Below are 22,617 nucleotides of genomic sequence, written 5' to 3' on the forward strand. Positions count from 1 at the left end.
AAAAAAAAAGCTGATGTTTATTTTAGAGCTGATGAAAATCAGTTTACATTAGAGTAAAAAGGGATTATTTAGTGGGCATGTTACTGATTGTTTCATTTAATCCATGACTGACAAACAGCTGTGCTGCCTCATGTTGCCTTGTCTTTATGGGTCCTATATCCAGGGCTGGGGCCACTGGTAACAATGGATATTTAATGTTGCTAAGCGCTAGAGTTGAGCCTATTGACACAGCAGAAGGCTGAATGTATGCGAGGACAGGGACATTTATCTGATATTTCTGTAACTCACAGTCCTGCAATGAGTGTAAAACAATTTAAAAATAAATTATTTAGGGGCTAGCTCAGCAGGTAATGGTGTTTTCCACAGAGCCTGACAACTGGGTTCAATCAATCTCTGGGACTGCCATGCTGGAAGAGAAGTAACTCTGCCAGGCTGTCCCCCTGCCTCTATGCCAGTGCCATGGTGTGCACCCTTCACAGATAAATGAATGTAAAAGGATTCTTTAATAAAAAGTTAGCCACCATGTAAACAGAGCAGGCAGCGGAAACAACCAAACCCAAACAAAATCCAAACAAACAAGTGGGTGTGTCCCAAAGGGAGAAGTGGGATGGAAGAGCCTGCAGGCTGGCAGAGAACAGGGACAGGGACACAGTGTGGCTGGAGCAGAGTGTCATTCGCCTGTGCGTATACTGTATGGGATGGAGCTAGGCAGCAATGGGGAGTCTCAAGTTCTATGTGAGCTGAGGGCGAGGCAGGGTCCTGAAGAGAGGGGTATCTGGCATAAGAAGAGATGCTGCCCTCATTTTCACAGACTGAAGGCTGCCACTGTCTGGAATCTGAAGTGCCTTCCTCACCTTTGTCTGCTTGTAAACTTGCACTCGTTCCAGAGCACTGACCTAAGTGATGCTGTCTGACAGCGCACCTGGTACCTACAGGCCATGTTCATATGGATTGCTCCTTCCTACACCTTCCCATAGTTCTTTGTCTTACTGCCACTCATCATCCTGAATTACAGAGCTTCTATGGCTCTGTGAACATCCTAGGATGGGAACAAGGTTTATCCCCAACACCCTGCCTAGTCTCTAACACTGTACTAAATAGGCGCAGAATGAATGGGTGTAACACAAGTGAGCGAGTCTGGGATGGGAGCTCCATAGTCCTGGCCTTCACAGTGAGGCCTAGAGTAGAGCCACAGAAAGTCCTGGAGCTTTCTGGGGACAATCCAGTGCATGGGACACAGATATCCTCACGGTGAAGCTACAGAACTGTAACTGGTTTGAAAGCTTGGAGGGAACGGTGGAGAGAAGGGAGAAGTGAGTCTGGGGTAGGGGCGGTCTCTCAGAGTGTAGGGATCCCTCAGCACCAGACTCCAGAGGTAACGGGGAGCCACTGAAGAGCTTTACATGGAGAGGAGAGCAGAGCAGATCTGGGCTTTACAAAGGTCCAGTGTGAAAAATGAGAAGTAAAATTTTAAAACAATTTACTGTGCTAATGTGTGTATGTCTGTGTGTGTGTGAATATCTCTAGAGACCAGATGAGGATTTTGGGTCCTCTAGAGCTGGAGTTTCAGGAAGCTGTGAGCTGCCTGCTGTGGGCATAGCAAACAGAATTCTGACCACCTGCAAGAGCAACAAGTGTTCTTAACATCTCTGCCATCTCTGACAACTATGGTTTTTACTAAGTGCTTACCTGTGTTTCAAATTCAGCACCATATGCTTTACCAGGCAATAGGCTGGCCTTGACTCACGACACTGACTTCTGAGTGAGTGCTCCTAACCCTTAGCCTGTGGCACTTGGACTAGAGGCAAGGAGATGAGGAGGTATGAGAAATCAGACAAATGGCACCATGCCAAGTGTGTGGTGTTAGGCAGTAGGGGTTAAGAAACAAAGGGGTGGAGAGATGGCTTATCAGCTAAGAGCACATGCTGTTCTTGCCGAAGACTTGGGCTTGGTTCCCAGCATCCATGTTATGGTTTGCACCATTCACAGCTCTAGTTACAGTGGAGCTGACACCCTCCTCTGACCTCTGAGAGCGCCAGGAATGCACACGGTGAGTATCCATATGTGCAGGCAGGCACTCAGACACACAGAATAAAATAAATTAATAAAATCTTAATAAAAAAGAAACAAATGGAAGAGCTTTAGAATCTGAAGACCAATATGAATATGGGGGAAAGAACACTTGGCAACAGGGGAGATGTCTTCCAGTCCTTCTGGCTAGGGGGCCACTGGGAGTAACACCATTCACTAAGACAAAAGAATGCAGGGCATCAAAATGCAGGAAGCCTGTCATTTGGCTTCTCACCATCTCTGCACCTTTTCTCAGGAGAAAGGAAAGGCACAAGCTCTCTGAGCAGCGGAAACAATGCTTGTAAATTGCTCTGTTTAAACTCCACGTGAGCAGCAGGATGCAGAGTTCATTAAGGAATGCAATTTCCCATTTGTTGATAGTTCCAATAGTGGAGCAAACTGAACCTGATGAAATAATAAACATATCCTATGAATACTAAAGGTAGGATTTTTAAATTTTTTTCTGTCTAAAAAATAGACCTTCCAATTTCTCATTTGGTTGAATAGAGAGGTTATTAAGTTCATTACTAATGGTGCTATTTTTGGCTGTACACTTTGAAAGCAGGGTACTTGTCACGCAGGAGACGTCTGTTTTTTTACTTTTTTTTTTTTCTTTTTTCCAGAACAGGACAGTGATGAGAACCCAGTATCCAGGGCAACCAAGAGTTCACACTTCTCAGTCCATAAATAATCATTCCTCAGCTTGCCCTCTGTACTCCTGGTTTCAGAGCCACTTCCTGACAAAATGGGCTCCATCCGGAGCCTGCTATTCTCTCGTTAACTGGGGCTTAAATAACTGCTGGGGAATATTCTATAAAAAAGGCACTGTTTCACTTCTGTCTGCAAGTGACCCTTGTAATTTTACTCTGGTGAGGGGATGGTCTGTGGCCAAAGTCATGGGGACATGGATACTGTCCAGCACCGAGGCTGCCTGGAAAGTTTTGTGTATCCATGGCTGTATCTAATGAAACCACAAATTAAGTAAGAAAAATTTGGGGCAAAGGAGATGGAGTCAAAGGGACCTAAGTGAGCACTGGTGGTGACTGTCTGCCTTTGAGTCTCTTGGAGGCTTTATGGATTCATTGTCCACGATGATTTGCATGTTCTCTCAAGAGCACGGGAACCTCATCTTCCATTGGATGTCACTAACACCTATTTGACAAGAAACTCAAAATAACAAGAGTCAGGAAGGCAGCCAGGCCACTTCTCAAGATCTCCAGTGTTCTCATGGGAAGTAGAAATGCTAATGGCAGCTGGAAGGCCTCAGGTAACTAACACATGTGACCACGAGCTAAGAGGCTCTTGAGATGTACAATGTCTACAAAACTGTTGGAGGCCTGGACCAACTGGATCTAACATAGGAATAGATTGCAAAACAAATATTAAATATATGAAATTAATTTTCTGTCTACTACATTTGAACTTAATACTTATATAGGTTTAAAACATAATTTAAAACATTTTTAGGAGTTATTAATTTTTATTTTATGTGTTTGAGTGTTTTGTCTGCATGTTTGTAAGTGTACCACATGTGTGTCTGGTGCCTGTGGAGGTCAGAATTGGGCATAGGATACCTTGGAACTGGAGTTACCATATGGGTGCTAGAAACCAAACCTAGATTCTCTACAAGAGCAGGGGAGTAGTTTTAAATGATGAACTGTCTCCCCAGGCCCTAATTTATGTTTCTATTATGGGAGCTTTTATTGTTTCCACTTGGCACCTAAATAAGTAGGCAAGGGATGGTCAGGAACCTATGTTGGTACTGTAGAAAGTCAGAGTTATTCTCTTGCTATTTATTGTCCATGATTACTTGCATGTTCTCTCAAGAGCACAGGAACCTCATCTTCCTGTGCTCTTCGGTTGGGATTGCAGACAGAATATATGAGAAGAAGCAGCTTTTGTTTATTTATGCATTTCTGCACTGGGGATCAGAGACCAGGATGTCACATAGCCAGGCAAGGACCTGATCACTGTGCTACATTCATAGCTATGTACAAGCCTGAGTCAAAGTTACTTTATATTTCCCTCTCTGCTAGGCCACAACTATACTAATGTGTTTTAACATGTGAACACATGGCAATGTCAATCTTTAAAAATAATATCTGCAGCTCCTAACAAAGCCCTTCAAACACAGGGAGGAGTCAGTCAGTGAACATCAGTAATGTCTATACAAGGTTCCTCTCTGTCCTCACTGGTGAGCAGTATTTACTGTGTCTGTGGTTTTTCCCCTTTGTTCTTTCATTTGGTAAGCAATTCATTTGAAACTGCTAAGTCACTTTTAAGCGGCAAGGGGCTTGTGCTAGAAGCAGGAATTGTCAATGACGATTTCAGTGCATGATTTCATACACTGCTGTGATTTGTGTATTTCTCCCCAAAGTCTGTATATCAGAACCATTTATCACCTACATGAAGCAGAGAGAGGTGGGATACTTAAGATGTAGTTAGGGGGCAAAGGCTCTGAGTTCATGAATGAATCAATCCCATTATGGAGCCAGTTCTTGTCAACAACTCATTGAGACCCTTTCCGTTAGTATATTTCTGCACCCCATGCCTGCTCTGTTTTCCCTGCCTTCATGGGACAATGCATAAAGACCCTGGACTTTTCAGCCTTCAGAACTGAACAAAGTAGATCTTTGTATTCATTAATGACCTGGTTCTCATCTATTGTTCAGAAAAAAGAAAACGAAAGACAATCAATCATCATACACACATTTCCAAGGGGGCATAAGACAGTCTAAGATGTGACAATGCCATCCTCCACTATCTGCCCCTCCCGTAAAAGCCCGTTTCAGAATGAGCTCTGCATGCATCTCATGGTCTGCGCATCTCACGGTCTGTGGCTCAGTTTTGCTCTACTTTCCCCAGATAAGTCTGGCCTTGCTTGTTTTGAAGGCAAGGGAACAGATGCAAAGTACAGGACTCACAGGTGGGAGACAAGAGTTCCACGTGGTCGTGTCATCACTGCTGGTACTGATGCTGACATTACAGTTGTCCACCTGGGATGCGCTTAGGCCGTGAGGAGCTCCAGTGTCCTCTAGGTCTTCATTCTGTTGCCGCCTGAGGCTTGCCAGCATCTGCAGCTCAGATTCGCTCATCTGGCTGGGCTGATAGTTTCTCCAGTTGTATTCCTGACCCAGAAAGAGAAAGAGAGATGAGAGTATTGCGGTTTCAATTTTCTGAGCTATCAATAAGTGTGACTACTGCCCTACCTTCAACAGAGGCCCAAGTGCTCTTCACACCTTCATGAGAGGCTACTCTATCCACCCACCTACCTTTGCTCCTAGGACACAGGCACATTGCCTTCAGGAGGGACCTCAAAAGCATCAAACCAGCATCTGCCTTCATTTGCCTGTGAATGCTAGTCCCCTCTGGCTGCCTGGCTGGCTAACAGATATGACTCTTCCTGGGGGAGGCTTTTTCTGACAGTAACAAATGGGACCAGCTCCTCTATTATGTGTTCTCATAGAATTTAAAAGTTTTGACTTTTAGCATTTGTCTCAATTGGAGCTGTCTAACTACTGCCCTGTGACTGACTAGTCAGCCATGAGCTCTGCACAGATTGCTGCCATGACTGCCTGACTCCAGCTGGATTCCCACGGTGAAGATTTGTAGGTATTTAACTTCAGGGCCTAAACTCAGAGCAGTGTTTAATTATATGAATTTATCTGTTTACTACTGATGCGTTTTAGAGAAAGTTTTTCCCCATAGCCCAGGATGGCCTTGAAGTCACAGAAATTCTCCTACTTGAGCCTCCTGAGTGCTGAGGCTGCAGGTGCAAGTCACCACAGCCAACTTAGAAGGAGCTCTGTAAAGAGAAACTCCCTTTCGAGACAACGACCCAGCTTAGAAGGTGGGGCGCTTTGTGTATGCTCAGCCCAGGGAGTGGCACTATTAGAAGGTGTTTGGGTAGGTGTGGCCTTTTTTGGTGTAGGAATGGCACTGGTGAGTGTGGGCTTTAAGATGTTCTTTGTAGTTGCTTGGAAGGAGTATTCTGCTAGAAACCTTCAGATGAAGATGTAGAACTCTCAGCACCTACTGAACCATGCCTGCCTAGATGCTCCTATGCTCATGCCTTGATGATAATGGACTGAACTTTTGAACCTGTAAGCCAGCCCCAATTAAATGTTGGCTTCATCATAGTGTCTGTTCACAGCAGTAAAACCCTAATTAAGACATAAGGTAATGGGTGGATTTGTAAGTCCCCAGATGCTAACACAAATAAACATTATTTCTTCTTTTAATTATTAAAAGTTATGTTTTATAGTGTGTGTATGTGTGTGTGTATACCCATGAGTGACATGGAGTTCATGTGGAAGTCAGAGGACAGCTAGGCAGAGTCAGTTCTCTCCTTCTACCATGTGGGTCACAGAGATTGAACTTGGGCTGTCAGGCTTGGCAGCGAGCGCCTTTACTTGCTGATCCATTTTGACAGCACATAAATCTTACTTCAATGTACAGGACAGGAACTAGTATATGAAAACTTGAACACATTTTGTTTCCTTTACTGTGGCTTAAACCATGCCTAAAAACTTGGCCTTCCATATGAGCAATGTACTTTACACTCAAGTCTAATACATAGAAAAGTACATACATTAAAAGTAATTTTGAAAGTTCCTGGCATATCTAGTAATCTTGGTTGTAGTCATAGGACTTCCTATGACACATGAGAATGTTCAGATCCTCCCATGGAGACCTTTACTTATTTTCTTGGAGAACACTTTGAGTTAGCTACTGCATTTTCTTTTTTATTATTTTATGAAAAAATGTAATTTTGAAAACAATTCTTGGAGTTCCCAAGACACCAAATCATTTCTAATAAGACAATGCCATCTCCCTAACTTGAATTTTTAAAATACTGCTGTTTGATAATATGATGAGCAGACTTTTTGGAGTGTTGTTGGGGAGCCTCAAATAAATCCATGGCTCCAGAAGAACACTCTCCCCATACATGAAATGATTTTTTTAAGGTGTCATGGAAATGCTTTGTATGTACTTTGTCATGTCTATACTTGGTCATATTAAGAACTCATATTATGGTTTTCTTATTGATTTATAAAACATCTTTACATACTGAAGACAGTATCCCTTGCCATCGCTATCACAGCCATTTCCTGGCTCATCATGAAAATAAGCAGTCACCCTTACATACTGCTGGCAGGAATGTAAACCAGACCAGCCACTGGTTTCAGTTAAGGAAACTTTAGGAAACTTTCAGAGAAAGTTTCCTTTCTCCCTCACTTAAGATTCCCTTCCTCTCTCTCTCTCTCTCTCTCTCTCTCTCTCTCTCTCTCTTTCTCTCTCTGTCTCTCTATCTCTCTTCTTCCCTCTCTCTCCCTTCTTCCCTCTCTCTCTCTTTCTGTCTCTCTTCCTCCCTCTCTCTCCCTCCTCCCCCCCCCCTCTCTCTCTCTCTCTCTCTGTCTGTCTCTCTGTCTCTCTTCCTCCCTCTCTCTCCCTCTCATAGCTCCCTTCTATCTTCTTACCCCAGACCCTTCTAAGTCCATATATAAGAGTAAACATATAATATTTGTCTTTCTATCTGATTTATTTTGCTTAACATAATGATCTTCAGTTCTACCAGTTTCCCTGCAAATGTCACTCTTCTCTTAACATCAAATAAAATTTTATTGTGTATAAGTGCCGTCTTCTTTTTACCCATTCATCTTTGATAGATACCCAGGCTTTTGTGAACAGAGTAGCAACAGACAGGAGTGTACAAGTATCTCTGTATGGTGACTAGCACTCTTTGGGTATGTCCTTAGGATTACACTAAGGACACAGGGTAGATTTTAGTTTTTAGAGGAACTTTCACACTGAAACCAGTGGCTGGCCTGGTTTACATTCCTGCCAGCAGTATGTAAGGGTGACTGCTTATTTTCCTGATGATAGTCATTCTGATAAAGTAAAATGAACTCTCCACGAAGCTTTACTTTGCAATCTCCCGATAGCTAAAGATTTAAACATCCTTTCAAATATTTATTGGCTATTTGTGCTTCTTCTTTTGAGGACCATCTGTTCAGTTTCTCAGCTCATTTACTGAATGGATGATTTGCTTCTTTTTCTGGTGTTTATGTTTTTGTAATTCTTTATATATTCTAGATGTTAATCTCCTGCCTGATGTGTATGATTGGCAAGAGCATTCCTTCCATTCTTTCGTAGGCTGTTTCTCCACTCTGCTGAGGTTTCCTTGTTCTTCTCATTTCTTTGGCTCTGAGGTACATCTTTAGGCTATTTGAGATTGTTCAGATTTCTTAATGCAAGCACTCACAGTTATAAACTTTCCTCTTAGAACTGACCTCATTGCAATGCAAGGGGTGGTGGTTGTGCTTTAATTTTCATTTGACTTTAAGAATTTAAAAACTTCCACTGATATCTTGAATGACCTCCTGGGTCATTCAAGAGCACTCTAATAGACCTCCATGTCTTTGCGAGGTTTCTCTTGTCATTAAGTTCTAGTTTTATTCTGTTATGACCCGATAGTATGTAAGGAACCATTTTAATCCTTTTGAATTTGTTTGGGTTTGCTTAGTGACCTAGAATATGGTTTATTTTCGAGAAAGTTCATGCCCTCTGAGAAAAGTGTATATTCTCTGTATATGTTGGGTCCACTTTATCTATGGTATAGCTTATCTGATGTTTCTTTGTTGAAATTTAGTTTTTGCTGCCTATCTAAAGATGAGCAAGGAATCTCAGAGTCATTACTATTACTGGATCTTGACCTTGCTCACCTTTTATTCTCAGTATTTGTTTTATGAAGTTAAGAAAAAAGTCCCAAATTTGACTTCCACATATTTACAATTACTATGTCTTCTTGATGGATTATTCCCATTGTTAGAATGTAGGACATTAAAGCACATTTAAGAAGCTTTGAGAAAAATATCACAAGAGGAACAACATTTACATTCCAATGAAAAACCACTAAAAAGGCATATATTTCAAAGTCATAAGAAGTAGTCACGATAACAATAAGCACATGGCAATGTGATCAGCATCACTGTCAGGAGGTGTATGCACCTCAGTTACAGTGGTTACACAAAGTGGTTCCAACTGCGAAAAAGGGAGACCCTGGAAAGCGGGACCTGTCAGAAGGCGCAGGCCCCAGAAGTGGCAGGGCAGCTGGGACAGAGTCCTTTCTACCTCCATCTACACGTAGGAGGGACAGCGGATCCACAGCCCTCTGTGCACCTTTCCTGCAAGCAGAAAGCTTATCTCCAGGGAGTACTCTGACCCCAGGACTTAGGAGGGAAGGCTGATCCACAGCCTTCTGCACACAGGTCTGACCAGAGGAGAGCTGATCTCCTAGAAGTGCTGACACAGGCTTACAGACCCACAAGACGAACAAGCTCCAGCTAGAGACAGCAAGAACATCTAACACCAGAGATCAAAAGATGGTGAAAGGCAAATGCAAGAATCTTACCAACAGAAACCAAGACTACTTGGCTTCATCAGAACCTAGTACTCCCTCCACAGCAAGTCCTGAGTATCCCAAAACACTGGAAAAGCAAGATTTGGATCAAAAATCATATCTCATGATGGTGATAGAGGAATTTAAGAAGGACATGAATAACTCCCTTAAAGAAATACAGGAGAACACAGGTAAACAGGTACAAGCCCTTAAAAAGGAAACACAAAAGTCCCTTAAAGAATTACAGGAAAATACAACCAAACAAGGGAAGGAATTGAACAAAGCCATCCAAGACCTAAAAATGGAAGTAGAAACAATTAAGAAATCACAAAGAGAGACAACTCTGGAGATAGAAAACCTAGGAAAGAAGTCAGGAACTATAGATGCAAGCATCACAAACAGAATTCAAGAGACAGAAGAGAGAATCTCAGGTGCAGAAGATAACCATAGAAAACATTGACACAACAGTCAAAGAAAACACAAAATGCAAAAAGTTCCTAACCCAAAACATCCAGAAAATTCAGGACACCATGAGAAGACCAAACCTAAGTAAAACAGGTATAAAAGAGAGTGAAGACCTCCAACTTAAAGGGCCAGGTACCAAAGTTAAATCAAGATCAGATAAACAATCTAAACAGTCCCATATCTGCTAATAAAATAGAAACAGTTATTAATAGACTCCCAACCAAAAAAAGCCCAGGACCAGATGAGTTTAGTGCAGAGTTTTATCAGACCTTCAAAGAAGACCTAATACCAATACTCCTCAAACTATTCCACAAAATAGAAACAGAAGGTACTCTACCCAATTCGTTCTATGAAGCCATAATTACTCTGATACCTAAACCACACAAAGACCTAACAAAGAAAGAAAATGTCAGACAAATTTCTCTTATGAATATCGATGCAAAAGTACTCAATAAAATTCTTGCAAACCGAATCTAAGAACACATCAAAACGATAATCCATCATGATCAAGTAGGCTTCATCCCAGGGATGCAGGGATGGTTCAATATATCGGAAATCCATCAATATAATTCACTATATAAACAAACTCAATGAAAAAAACCATGATCATCTCATTAGATGCTGAGAAAGCATTTGACAAAATCCAACATCCCTTTATGATAAAAGTCTTGGAAAGATCAGGAATTCAAGGCCCATACTTACACATAGTAAAAGCAATATACAGCAAACCAGTAGCAAACATCAAACTAAATGGAGAGAAACTTGAAGCAATCCCACTAAAATCCAGGACTAGACAAGACTGCCCACTCTCTCCCTACCTATTCAATATTGTACTTGAAGTCCTAGCCAGAGCAATTAGACAACAAAAGGAGATCAAAGGGATACGAATTGGAAACGAATAAGTCAAATTATCACTGTTTGTTGATGATATGATAGTATACTTAATTGACACCAAAATTCCACCAGAGAGTTCCTAAACCTGGTAAACAACTTCAGCAAAGTAGCTGGATATAAAATTAACTCAAGGAAATCAGTGGCCTTCCTCTACACAAAGGATAAAGAGGCTGAGAAAGAAACTAGGGAAACAACACCGTTCACAATAGTCACAAATAATATAAAATACTTTGGTGTGACTCTAACTAAGTGAGTAAAAGATCTGTTTGACAAGAACTTCAAGTCTCTGAAGAAGGAAGGATCTCAGAAGATGGTAAGAACTCCCATGCTTATGGACTGGCAGGATTAATATAGTAAAAATGGCCATCTTGCCAAAAATAATCTACAGATTCAATGCAATCCCCATCAAAATTACAACTCAATTCTTCACAGACTTAGAAAGAGCAGTTTGCAAATTCATCTGGAATAACAAAAAACCTAGGATAGTGAAAACTATTCTCAACAATAAAAGAACATCTGGTGGAATCATCATCTTGGACCTTAAGCTGTACTACAGAGTAATTGTGATAAAAACTGCATGGTATTGGTACAATGACAGGTAGGTGGATCAATGGAATAGAATTGAAGACCAAGAAATGAACCCACAGACCTATGGTTGCCATGGACTGGGTTGCTACGGGGACCTCATGTTTGGCAGGATGAGAGTTCTGGTCAGGTGAGCAAAGAATTTGGTGAGTGACAGAGTTGACACAAGGAAGTGTTGAGTCTGAGTCTATTTCTTAAAAATGCCATCAGACTTTTACAGTCTTTACAAAAGAGAAAAGAAAAATCTGGCAACTCAGTGGTCAAGGTACATCTGAGGCCACCTGAAACATACTGGGTCTAAAGCAGCCACCTCTTCTGGACGGGCGGTGCACTGCCCCCCCCACCCCCCCGGGGCCCTAGTGCTCTAGGCCCGGAGGGGGGGTGCTGCAGACTGCATGAGGCTTGAAGCTTAAATGCTCTGTCTCGAATGCTCGAATCTGGAATCTGAATGTGTATGTGCACAAAGTGAAAACTAGGCTTATTTAGTATTAGAAAACAGGGTGAATGACAAAAGTCATGTAGGCAGGTGAGGGCCATATCAAGGTCAGTAAGATCAGACAGCAAGACAGAAGTCAAGTAGGCAAGTGATGGTCATATCAAGGTCGGTAAGATCAGGCATCCAGGTGCAAGGCAGAAGAACAGTGGTGCCCTTCCTGCTGGGGCTATCTTGGCAGTCCCAAGCTAATTCTCTGGGTCTGTCAGAGGCAAGCACCAGGAAGTCCCAATCTAGCAGTTCCTGAGAATGCTCTTAAGTGAGGGAAGCCCTTCAATTACTCTCTGGTATGTAAAACAATTCTGTCTTCTGTGAGACTGCTCTGAGAATTCTATGTTTACAGTTAGCAATAGTGCCTGACCTCTATTCCTAACTCTGAGGACACCCTGTCTGATAAGACAGCTTCCTTGTGAGAAATTCCAAGCTAACAACAGCTTGGTAATAAATTAGGATATATTGGAATGCTGTGCTGGCCAGGGAACAATGTTTAATCTTAGTTTTAACTATTTACGAATCATTTCTTGGGGCTCTTTTATGCTTGAATAAGAAACCATGTTGATGATTGGAAAGACTAATCTGGAACACGTCTGAGTTAGGAGATGAAAGCGACTGACTGAATATCCAGGAGGCAAACTCCCTTTGAAGCCATAAGCTTCTGGTCCATGATCAGGCCTTCAAGCCTGACACTGCAGACTTTACTGGAGTAGACGAGTGGGCGTAGCATATGGTCACTTGATCTTTGACAAAGGAGCTAAAACAATCCAGTGGAAGAAAGACAACATTTTCAACATATGATGCTGGCTCAACTGGCATGTAGAAGAATGCAAATCGATCCATACCTATATCTCCTTGTACAAAGCTCATGTCCAAGTGGATCAAGAAGATTCACATAAAACCAGATACAATGAAACTAATAGGAAAGAAAGTGGGGAAGAGCCTTGAGCACATGGGCACAAGGAAAAATTTCCTGAACAGAACACCAATAGCTTATGGTCTAAGATCAAGAATTGACAAATGGGACTTCATAAAGTTGCAAAGCTTCTGTAAGGCAAAAGACAATAGAACAATAGGACAAAAGGGCAACCAACAGATTGGGAAAAGATCTTTACCAGCCCTATATCTGATAGAGGGCTAATATCCAATATATACAAAGAACTCAAGAAGTTAGACTCCAGAGAACCAAATAACCCTATTAAAAATGGGGTACAGAGCTAAACAAAGAATTATCAACTGACAAATACCAAATGGCTGAGAAGCACCTAAAGAAATGTTCAACATCCTTAGTCATCAGGGAAATGCAAATCAAAATAACCCCACGATTCCACCTCACACCAGTCAGAATGGCTTGGATAAAAAACTCAGGTGACAGCAGATGCTGGAGAGGTTGTGGAGAAAGAGGAACACTCCTTTATTGCTGGTAGAATTGCAAGCTGGTACAACCACTCTGGAAATCAGTTTGGTGATTCCTCCGGAAATTGGACATAGTACTACCAGAGGACCCAGCTATACCCAGAAGATGCTCCAACATGTAATAAGGACACATGCTCCACTATGTTCATAGTAGCCTTAGTCATAATAGCCAGAAACTGGAAACAACCCAGATGTCCCTCAACAGAGGAATGGATGCAGAAAATGTGGTACATCTACACAATGGAGTACTACTCAGCTATTAAAAACAATGAATTTATGAAGTTCTTAGGGAAATGGATGGATCTGGAGAATATCATCCTGTGTGAGGTAACCCAATCACAAAAGAACACACATGGTATGTACTCTCTGATAAGTAGATATTAGCCCAGAAGATTGGAATACACAAAGTACAATCCACAAATCACATGAAATTTAAGAAGAAGGAAGACCAAAGTGTGGATACTTCATTCCTTCTTAAAAGGGGGAACAAAATACCCATGGAAGGAGTTGCAGAGACAAACTATGGAGCAGAGAGTGAAGGAAGGACAATCCAGAGACTGCTCCACCTGGGAATCCTTCCCATATTCAATCATCAAATCTAGACACTATTGTGGATGCCAGGAAGTGCTGGCTGACAGGAGCCTGATATAGCTGTCTCCTGAGAGGCTCTGACAGTACCTGACTAATACAGAAGTAGAGGCTCACAGCCATCCACTGAACTCAGTACAGGGTCCCCAGAGAAGAAGCTAGAGAAAGGACCCAAGGAGCTGAAGGGTTTGCAGCCCCTTACGATGAACAATATGAACTAATCAGTACCCTCAGATCTCCCAGGGACTAAACCACCAACCAAAGAGTACACATGGTGGAACTAATGGCTTTAGCAGCATATGTATAACAGAGGATGGCCTAGTTGGTTATCAGGGGCAGGAGAGGCCCTTGGCCATGAGAAGGTTCTATGCCCCAGTGTAGGGGAATGCCAGGGCCAGGAAATGGGAGAGGGTGGGGTGGTGAGTAGGGGGAGGGGAGAGGGAACAGGTTTTTTTCTTCTTTTTTTTTGAAGGGGAAACTTGGAAAGGGGATGTCATATGACATGTAAACAAAGAAAATATCTAATAAAAGAAAAGGGAGACCCTGGACACACTGCTGGGAGAAAACATAAATGCAGTGGCTAATCCAGATAAACAAGTTTATATTTTCTCAAAATGTTAAGGATAGAGTGCTCATGAGACCAAAACATCCATGCCAGAACATACACAATGTGATCCCAAAACTCATATTTTCTTACACACACACACACACACACACACACACACACACACACACACACACACACACACCACATAGAAAAACAAAACAACCCACAATGGTGTATACAAATGTCACAGCAGCATTGTTTCAAATGGTCAAAAGGTGAAAATAGCCAAATGCCCATCAACTAACCTATGGAAGTTTATTTATCCATTTTATATAATGTAACTCAGCCATAAAAGCTATTAAGAGTTCATTACACTCCAGTGTACAGGACCTTGAAAGCAGTCACATGTAGCGGCCACGTATCACGTTATTCCATTATCTGACAAGTGCAGAGTAGGCAAATACAGACTTGCACAGTGGATTAAGATGTCAGAAGCTGGGAAAAGGAGTGGGAGCACCTGCCAGTGCTTCACTCCCTCGCACGTGGTGAAGATGCTCTGTAGCTTGGTCGCCATGGAGGTTACAGAGTGTCTGAAAATTCCTGTAACTTTTGAGAGGTGGGCTACTGAATGGTCTCAGGTTACCTTGGCCATCCTCTTAAAGGGGATTGTGGGGTGCCCCCCCTGTATCTTCCTTCACTTTCCCAAGTTTTGCCATATGCTGCTGTTGTATGTGTTGTCCACAGGCCCCCAGACAATGGGCCTAACCAATCATGGACTGAAACCTTCAAACTGTGAGCCAAAATAAATATTTTTTTCTTTAAAAGTTGATTATCTTGTCTGTATGTTATTGTCATAGTTAATACATGTACCTTCATGAATAACTATATTAAAATTATGTGTGATATAAAACAAAAGATAGAAAATAATATGGTTGAGACTTAAAAATTGAGGACAGTTTAAACCTTTAAATGGGTTTAAATGGGTTTGATCCAATGGGTTGTCTGGGAATACACAGCTCAGTGGGGAAACGCTCCTGCTGGACCTTAGCATTGACCATCAATTCTTGTAATCCATTATTGCTCTTCCCTTCCCTCATTTTCTGTTGCAGAGAGGACTGGGATAGTCAGCACACAAGGGACTGACTATCATTAACTGTCCAGGAGAATTAGAGGATGCCTCACTGAAGTTCATGGCGACACTGATAGCTAATCAAGTTTGCCGCCTGTGGGATTCATGGTCATTAGTAAGATCCTTCCACCATGGGCAGTACTGAAGCCTGGGGTGAGGAATAGCTACATGCCTGGGCTACCACAGTAATCTGCAGTAGTGAATATAAAGAAGATGGCGTGATTTATTCCACAAGTGCTTACTGAGACTCACTCCTTTCCATGTCAGGCCTTTTTACATTAAGCTTTCTTAAAACTATGCATTCTCATGATTTTATTTCATAAGGAAATAAACTGCCATCTAGAAGGGACACAGGGAAGGAAGCAGCTTCTCCCAAGGTTGTAGATAGAGCAACTGGTGGCAGACAGGTCATTAACTTAGTTCTCCAGGACAGTTTTGGTTCGCAATCTTTTAAGCCATTTCAAAATCACAAGAAAGACCAAATTGTTTATTTTCCTTACTATTTTTTTTAACGTTGTGAATTTCACATCATGAACCCCAGTCCCACTCATCTCTCCCTTCCCCCACACCTACTCTCCTTTGCAGCCTCTCCCTCAACAGAAGAAAAAAGAAATCTCATTGTGGAAGCTGTAGTGTGTCACTGTGTCCCACAGAATAAATACTCTTGTCCATGCTTCTTTGCTTGCAAATGTACATTGAAATGACTCATTGGTCTGGAACAAGGCCTCTGGCTTCTGCTATCAATATTGGACCCTCTCTGGGACTCCTCTCTGATATCCTGTTGCTGCCCTGTGTCACGGAGCTCTTGTACTTTTGGATCTGTAGGACCAACTCCTTTATGCACTCCAGCAGTTCATGGATAGGGTAGATGTTGGGGTGGGCAATTCAAAGCCCTGAATCTGGGCCTGAGAAATATCTGAGCTGGTCAACCCACCAGCTCTCCCACATCCACACCACTGGGGAGAACTCTCCTGCCTTGCCCCAGGTGGACTATCCAATGCCACAGCTGGTAAAGGGCAGAGCCAACTCTCCCACTCTCATGTCCCTGGGGTTGCCCAGGCAGGGTCCAGGGCCCATTTTCCTGAATGTTGCAGCCAGTGAGGGACAAAGCCAGTTCTCCCATACTTACATCCTCAGGGGCAGCTCACTTACACCCCCACCATTAGGGTCTGCTCTACTATGCTACCCAGGCAAGGTGCACGGCCTGCTCTCCCAAATGCTACAGCAGGTGAGGGGCAGGCACAGCTCTGCTGCCTGCTGCAGGTAGTGAGGGTGAAGGGAGAGGAGGAGATTTCTTCCTTGTCTGTGCCACCACACAAGTCTAGTGTCAGGGCCAGCTCTCCTATGTATATACCCTTGGGGATGGTTTTCGTACAACCAGAGCCAGCTCTACTGTGCTTCCTAGGCCATGTACAGGGCCTGCTCTCCCGACTGCCATAGCTGGCTGGGGCAGGGTCAGCGCTCCTGTTCTCTCACCTCCAGAGCCTGCTTTCCCATGGTGCCCAGGTTAGGGGTGGGGCCAGTTCAGCACAGCCTTCAGACATCAGCATGTCACTGCATGGCAGCTTAGACTAGGGATGTTTGCCTGGCCTTTGGTGGTAACAGACCGCCTGCTGCTGCAGGGTAATGGACCCAGACATAGTCCTGGGTGGCATCAGTGGCTACTAACATCAGGATGTTCGTCACTAGCTCTGAGTCTCCAGTTCAGCCTCTCTTCATTGTGCACACAGCTTCTGTTTCTCTTCTCTTCCATTTTTCTACCATGTACTTGCTCCTCTTAGTGGCACCTGGAGGTCCCTGAGTTTCAGGTGTAGTCTCAGGAGTACTATGCCCAACCTGTGCATTATGATACCAGGCAGGGGTCATCTTGGGCACGGTCTGACCCCATGGGCCTGTGTGGTGCTCATCTTGGCTTTGCTTATCCCCAGGCCTGCTAGAATGGTCCCACTTGGGGGTGTCATCTGTCTTGGGCTCATTCCTGTCAGACTCCTACAGTTCCAGGCAGGGTTTATCTTGTCTCTGGCTCTCTCCATACCCTGGGAGCCTGTCTCGGCCTATGCAGAGTCAGACTGGTGGTCTTGTTAGGCCCGCTTTCTTCAGGGAATGTTAGGCTACTGATCACTCAGATGTGCATAGGTCTGAACTCCTGCAACCCCTCTAGGAGCATGTCCTTATTATTTTTAAAGGAGGCCTGCAGTACAGTCTTCACATCAAGGGGACTCCACACATAAGAGAGTGTCTCACTGGATCACCCACACCCTGAGAGGGCTGGTGCTTCGTGTCACTCTAACTCTGAAGGGCTCAGCATGTTAGCAGGAACCTAATTTTGCCTCCAAACATCCCTGTAGCAAGGGAGATGCTTCCGCCAGCTCTGTTATAATAAGGCAACATGCTGAAGGCTGTCAGCTCAGCTGGCAAGTTCTGTGCTCCCTACATCCTTCAGGTTGTTGTTTTCATTCATCTATCTTCAAGTATTAGTTGCAAAGGCATTGAGGCAGGGGTTCCCAACCTTCCTAATGCTGCAGCCCTTTTATATAGTTCCTCATGTTGTAGTGACCCCTCAACATAAAATTATTTTGTTGCTACTTCATAGTTATAATTTTGTTACTTTATGAGTAGCAATTTTATGCAACATGTAAATATTTTATATGCAGGTTGGTTTTAGGCAACCTCTGTGAAAGGGTCATTCCATTTCCAAAGGAGTAATGACCCAAAGGTTAGGAACCACTGCATTAGGAATGGCTGTTGCTCTCATGAGCCTTGTAGTCAGCAAAGCAAGTAAGACTTCTGGGATGAGACTGCCGTAAGACAGCAAAGGATGAAGGACCACACAGATAGCCACACCGGGCTCTGCTGTCAGCCAAGGAAAACTAACTCTAGCTAAGATAAAACATGGCATGTAAAATAACCTTTGAACCCGATGGTCTTTGACTAGTCTCTTTTCAAGATTTCAATGTGGAGTAGCATAATTGATTAAATATCTGCTTGCAAAATTTTGGAGCTTCAGTTTCAATTTATAGTGTGGAGAGAAGTGAGATTCAGCCCCATGACCAGATCAGACCAAGAATCTCACTGCTTCTTCCCAGATGGGAGTTAGGAACACCCTGAAGTTCTTCTAGCTCTGGAGCTTATAAATCTCTCCATCGTGACTACACATGACTCTGACTGTACAGCAGAAACACTGTGCTGTAAAAACTCCAAATATGGGGTGAGTCAAGAGCAAAGGTTTAGTTCTACAATAGAGTACCTGTCTAGCTTTGGCTGGGCCCTGAGTTTTATTCTAAGATGGAGTCTACAAAAGCATCCTTCCTCTGTACTGTTTCAAACTACACCGAGTGTATTGTACTACTCACCCACTTTAAAGGGAGTGGTAGGTGACAGGGCACAATACCAATGGCGACTCAGAGCTTGTGAGTCCAGGGAAGCTTCATGGGGGAAGATCATGTCTAATTTGGGCCTTTACAATACTGGGTAATAATGTAGTATACTCCAATCTTCAGGCCAAAAATGTGAGTCAAGCCTGAAGCATGCAGATCATGTTCACAGGAAACCTTTCTATAGATTAGAAAGTAACACTTCCACATTACTGTTTTAGAAATGAAATAATACTGACCCAAGGTAACAGGGATGAGGAGAGCTATAAATAACCTAAACCCTATAGTAAGAAACAGAAGTTCCAACCAAGTTTTAGTAAAAGTCTAAAATTTCACCAAAGATATATTGATAGTTCCCAACTGAATACTACCCCTATGACTAGTAAAACTGATAATAAATGATGTTTCATACAGGAAAACTATGCAACCACGAATGTGCTATTGACTCTGACCAACAAAATGCTATGAGAGCGAGCATTAGAGAGATACAGTGGTAAAACTTATCTTGCAGATAGCAGTTACAGAATTTTGACAAGAATGGTCAGGAACCAAACACAGTAGGACCTCTGAGGCGTTACTGTTTTTCTTTCTTAACTGGAACAATGGTTATAAGTTTCTTCAGACTGTGACCGTGATATATGCTTCTGGGTACCACATGACAAAGTCTAAGGCCTCCATTGCTGGTGCGATTGCAAACCGGTACAACCACTCTAGAAATCAATATGGAGGTTCCTCAGAAAACTGGAAATAGATCTACCTGAAGACCCAGCAATACCACTCTTAGGAATATACCCAAAAGATGCCCCATCATGCCACAGGGGCATGTGTTCCACTATGTTCATAGTGGCCTTGTTTGTGATAGCCAGAAGCTGGAAACAACCTAGAAGTCCCACAACAGAAGAATGGATACAGAAAATGTGTTTCATTTACACAATGGAATACTACTCAGCTATTAAGAATGAGGACATCTTGAGTTTTGCAGGCAAATGGATGGAACTAGAAAATATCATTCTGAGTGAGATAACTCAGACTCAAAAGGACTTGTTTGGTATGTATTCACTAATAAGTGGATATTAGCCAAAAAAGAGTACAGAATATCCAAAATACAGTCCTCAGAACTCAAAAAGGTCAACAAGCTGAAGTGCCCAAGTGAGGACTCCTCAGTTTCACTTGGGAGGGAGAAGAAAGCAATCACAAGGGGGGAGGGACGAAGGAACCTGGGAGGGAAAGAAGATGGGGAGGGGAAGAGGGGAACCTGACCTGGTATCGGGTGGAGGAAAAGGACTGAAGGCCTGAGGGCCAGAAGAAAGAATAGATACAGGATACCCTGGGAGGTAGGAGGTTGGGGGGACACTCCAGAATGTACCAGAGGCCTGGGAGGTGAGAGGCTTTTAGGACTCAAAGGAAGGGACCTTAGATGAAATGCCCTACAGTGGGGGAGAGGGAACTTATAGAATCCACCTCAAGTAGAAAGACAGGGTATCAAGTGAAGGATGGAGTTGCCGTCCCACAGTCAAAACTCTGACCCATAATTGTTCCTGTCTGAAAGAACTGCAGGGATGGAAATGGAGAGAGTCCTGAGGAAAAGAAGGCCCAGTGACAGGCCCAAAGTGGGTTCCAGGTCAAGGGGAGGCCCCAAAGCCTGACACTATTACTGAGGCTATGGAGAACTCACAAAAAGGGACCTAGCATGACTGCCCTCCAAAAGATCCAACAAGCAGCTGAAAGAGTCAGATGCAGGGTCATTGTATTATAGCCGTATTACAATGAAACCCAATGTCTAAAAATTGTTCTTATTTTGGGCTTGTACCACAGTAAGAGCCAAGATTTTAAACTCTATTAAATACAAAACAAACAAAAAGACTTTATATATTCATGTTCATTTAAGAAAATACTAGTAGTGATGTATTATTTTTAAGTATACAGCGAATATGTTTGGAGTTATTTAAAATTTATATTGAGAAAAATGTATTTTCACTATTGCTGTAGACGAGCACCTACATAAGACTGTTAAATTGATTGTTGTTTTATATCAAACATTTTTTATAATACTTATTTTTATTGTTATAATAGTCTATAAATTTTAAGGAATATGACAAAAAAGATATTGTAGGTATTGAAGGGGGGGCTCTGGGAGGAGCAGTGGTACAAAAGGGAAACAAGAATGTGATTCAATTCTATTTAATTGAAATATGTTTTTAAATGTTAACAAATTCAGATAAATTGAAATCATGTAACTTTTCTCATCATAATGCAATAAAAGTTTTTTTTTTTTTTAAAGAGTCAGATGCAGATATTTGCACCCTACCAATTGGCAGAAGCTACTGACCCCTGTGGTTGAATTAGGGAAAAACTGGAAGAAGCTGAGGAGAAGGGTGACCCTGTAGGACGACCAGCAGTCTCAATTAACCTGGACCCCCGAGACCTCTCAGATACTGGACCACCCACCAGGCAGCATATACCAGCTGATACGAGGCTCCCAGCATATAAACAGCAGAGGACTGCCAGGTCTGGGTTCAGTCAGAGAAGATGCACCTAACTTTTAAGAGACTGGAGGCCCCAGTGAGTTTAGAGGTTTGGTGGGGTTGGGAGTGCGTGGTGGGGAGGGGGCGGGGAGGAGGTATGGGATATGAAACAGTCAGAGGGTGGACCAGGACGTGGATAAAATCTAGAGGGTAAATAAATAAATAAATAAATAAATAAAAGATTAAATAAAAAAAGTTAATCAGTTCTACATCATCCTAACTGGAGAGCGTTTGGCATTCTCACACTTATTTTTGCTCTTGTGTTTTCCGGATGTAAGTAGAGTTCTAGAAGTCGTTTTGGAGTCCTATATGACAGCAGGAATAGTATGAAAGGCCATTCTTCTGAGTTAACTTTAACTGACATTTTAATTTGAGGATTCACTTCCTTTCCATTGTGCTTGCAACAAGCTTTAGTTCCTGGAACTGCCATTTAAAACAGTAACTAATGGTATGCTAGCATCTTGGGGAATCTCTCCACTGGTGTGCTACGCATCCTTGGGAGATCTTGCTCTGATTCACTGGGGACACAGGAGTAACGACACAAATGAGGAGTAAGCAGGAATCAAATGGGAGTGTGAAGTAGTACACACTCAGCTACCCTGCTCATTCCCAATTTATGATATTTTGTACCATATGTCTACTACACAAGGGGAAAATTCAAATGTAAAGACAGCCATGGGAAGACCTAGAACACTTGGCTAAGTGTAGAGGATGTGGTATCAGCTCACACAACATAAACTACAATACAGTAATTCAAAAGGACCAACTTCTCAGAGTTTAGATTGTATTTTCTGTCAGTAGTAGTCATGGATCTATGTGTAACAAGGGCCAGTGTCTTTCAGCCAACAATCATGAAAACCCTGCACACCATATACACCTGGCCTCCAAAAGCACTCAGAAAGACAATTCTTGGGTAATTAAACTCAAATTTCACTCCCTCCCTCCTTCCCTCCCTCCCTCCCTCCTTCCCTCCCTCTCCCTCCCTCCCTCTGTTCCTTCCTTCTTTCTTCCCTTCTTCCCTCCCTCCCTTTCTCCCTCCCTCCCTCCTCCCTCTTTCTCTCTCTCTTTCTCTTTCTGTCTTTCTTTCTTTCTTTCTTTCTTTCTTTCTTTCTTTCTTTCTTTCTTTCTTTCTTTC

The 22,617-nt window shown here is 42.7% G+C and overlaps 1 protein-coding gene across 9 annotated transcripts in view; it reads right to left on the bottom strand.

Annotated features, from left to right (window-relative positions):
• The window catches only part of CUNH3orf67 (chromosome unknown C3orf67 homolog), a 231,407-nt gene that overhangs the window by 48,999 nt on the left and 159,791 nt on the right, over positions 1 to 22,617 (bottom strand). For 6 of the 9 annotated variants that reach the window (XM_031344479.1, XM_031344473.1, XM_031344516.1 and 3 more), the window contains one exon: positions 4,995 to 5,198. In XM_031344479.1, coding sequence (XP_031200339.1) covers positions 4,995 to 5,198 — 204 coding nt within the window. Of the gene's footprint in view, positions 1 to 1,689; positions 1,799 to 4,994; positions 5,199 to 22,617 lie in introns of those variants that run through there. The other 3 variants (XM_031344500.1, XM_031344510.1, XM_031344530.1) reach the window with 2 other exon arrangements.

Source organism: Mastomys coucha, unplaced genomic scaffold (genome assembly GCF_008632895.1).
Source record: "Mastomys coucha isolate ucsf_1 unplaced genomic scaffold, UCSF_Mcou_1 pScaffold10, whole genome shotgun sequence".
In the NCBI taxonomy this organism is placed as follows: Eukaryota; Metazoa; Chordata; class Mammalia; order Rodentia; family Muridae; genus Mastomys; species Mastomys coucha.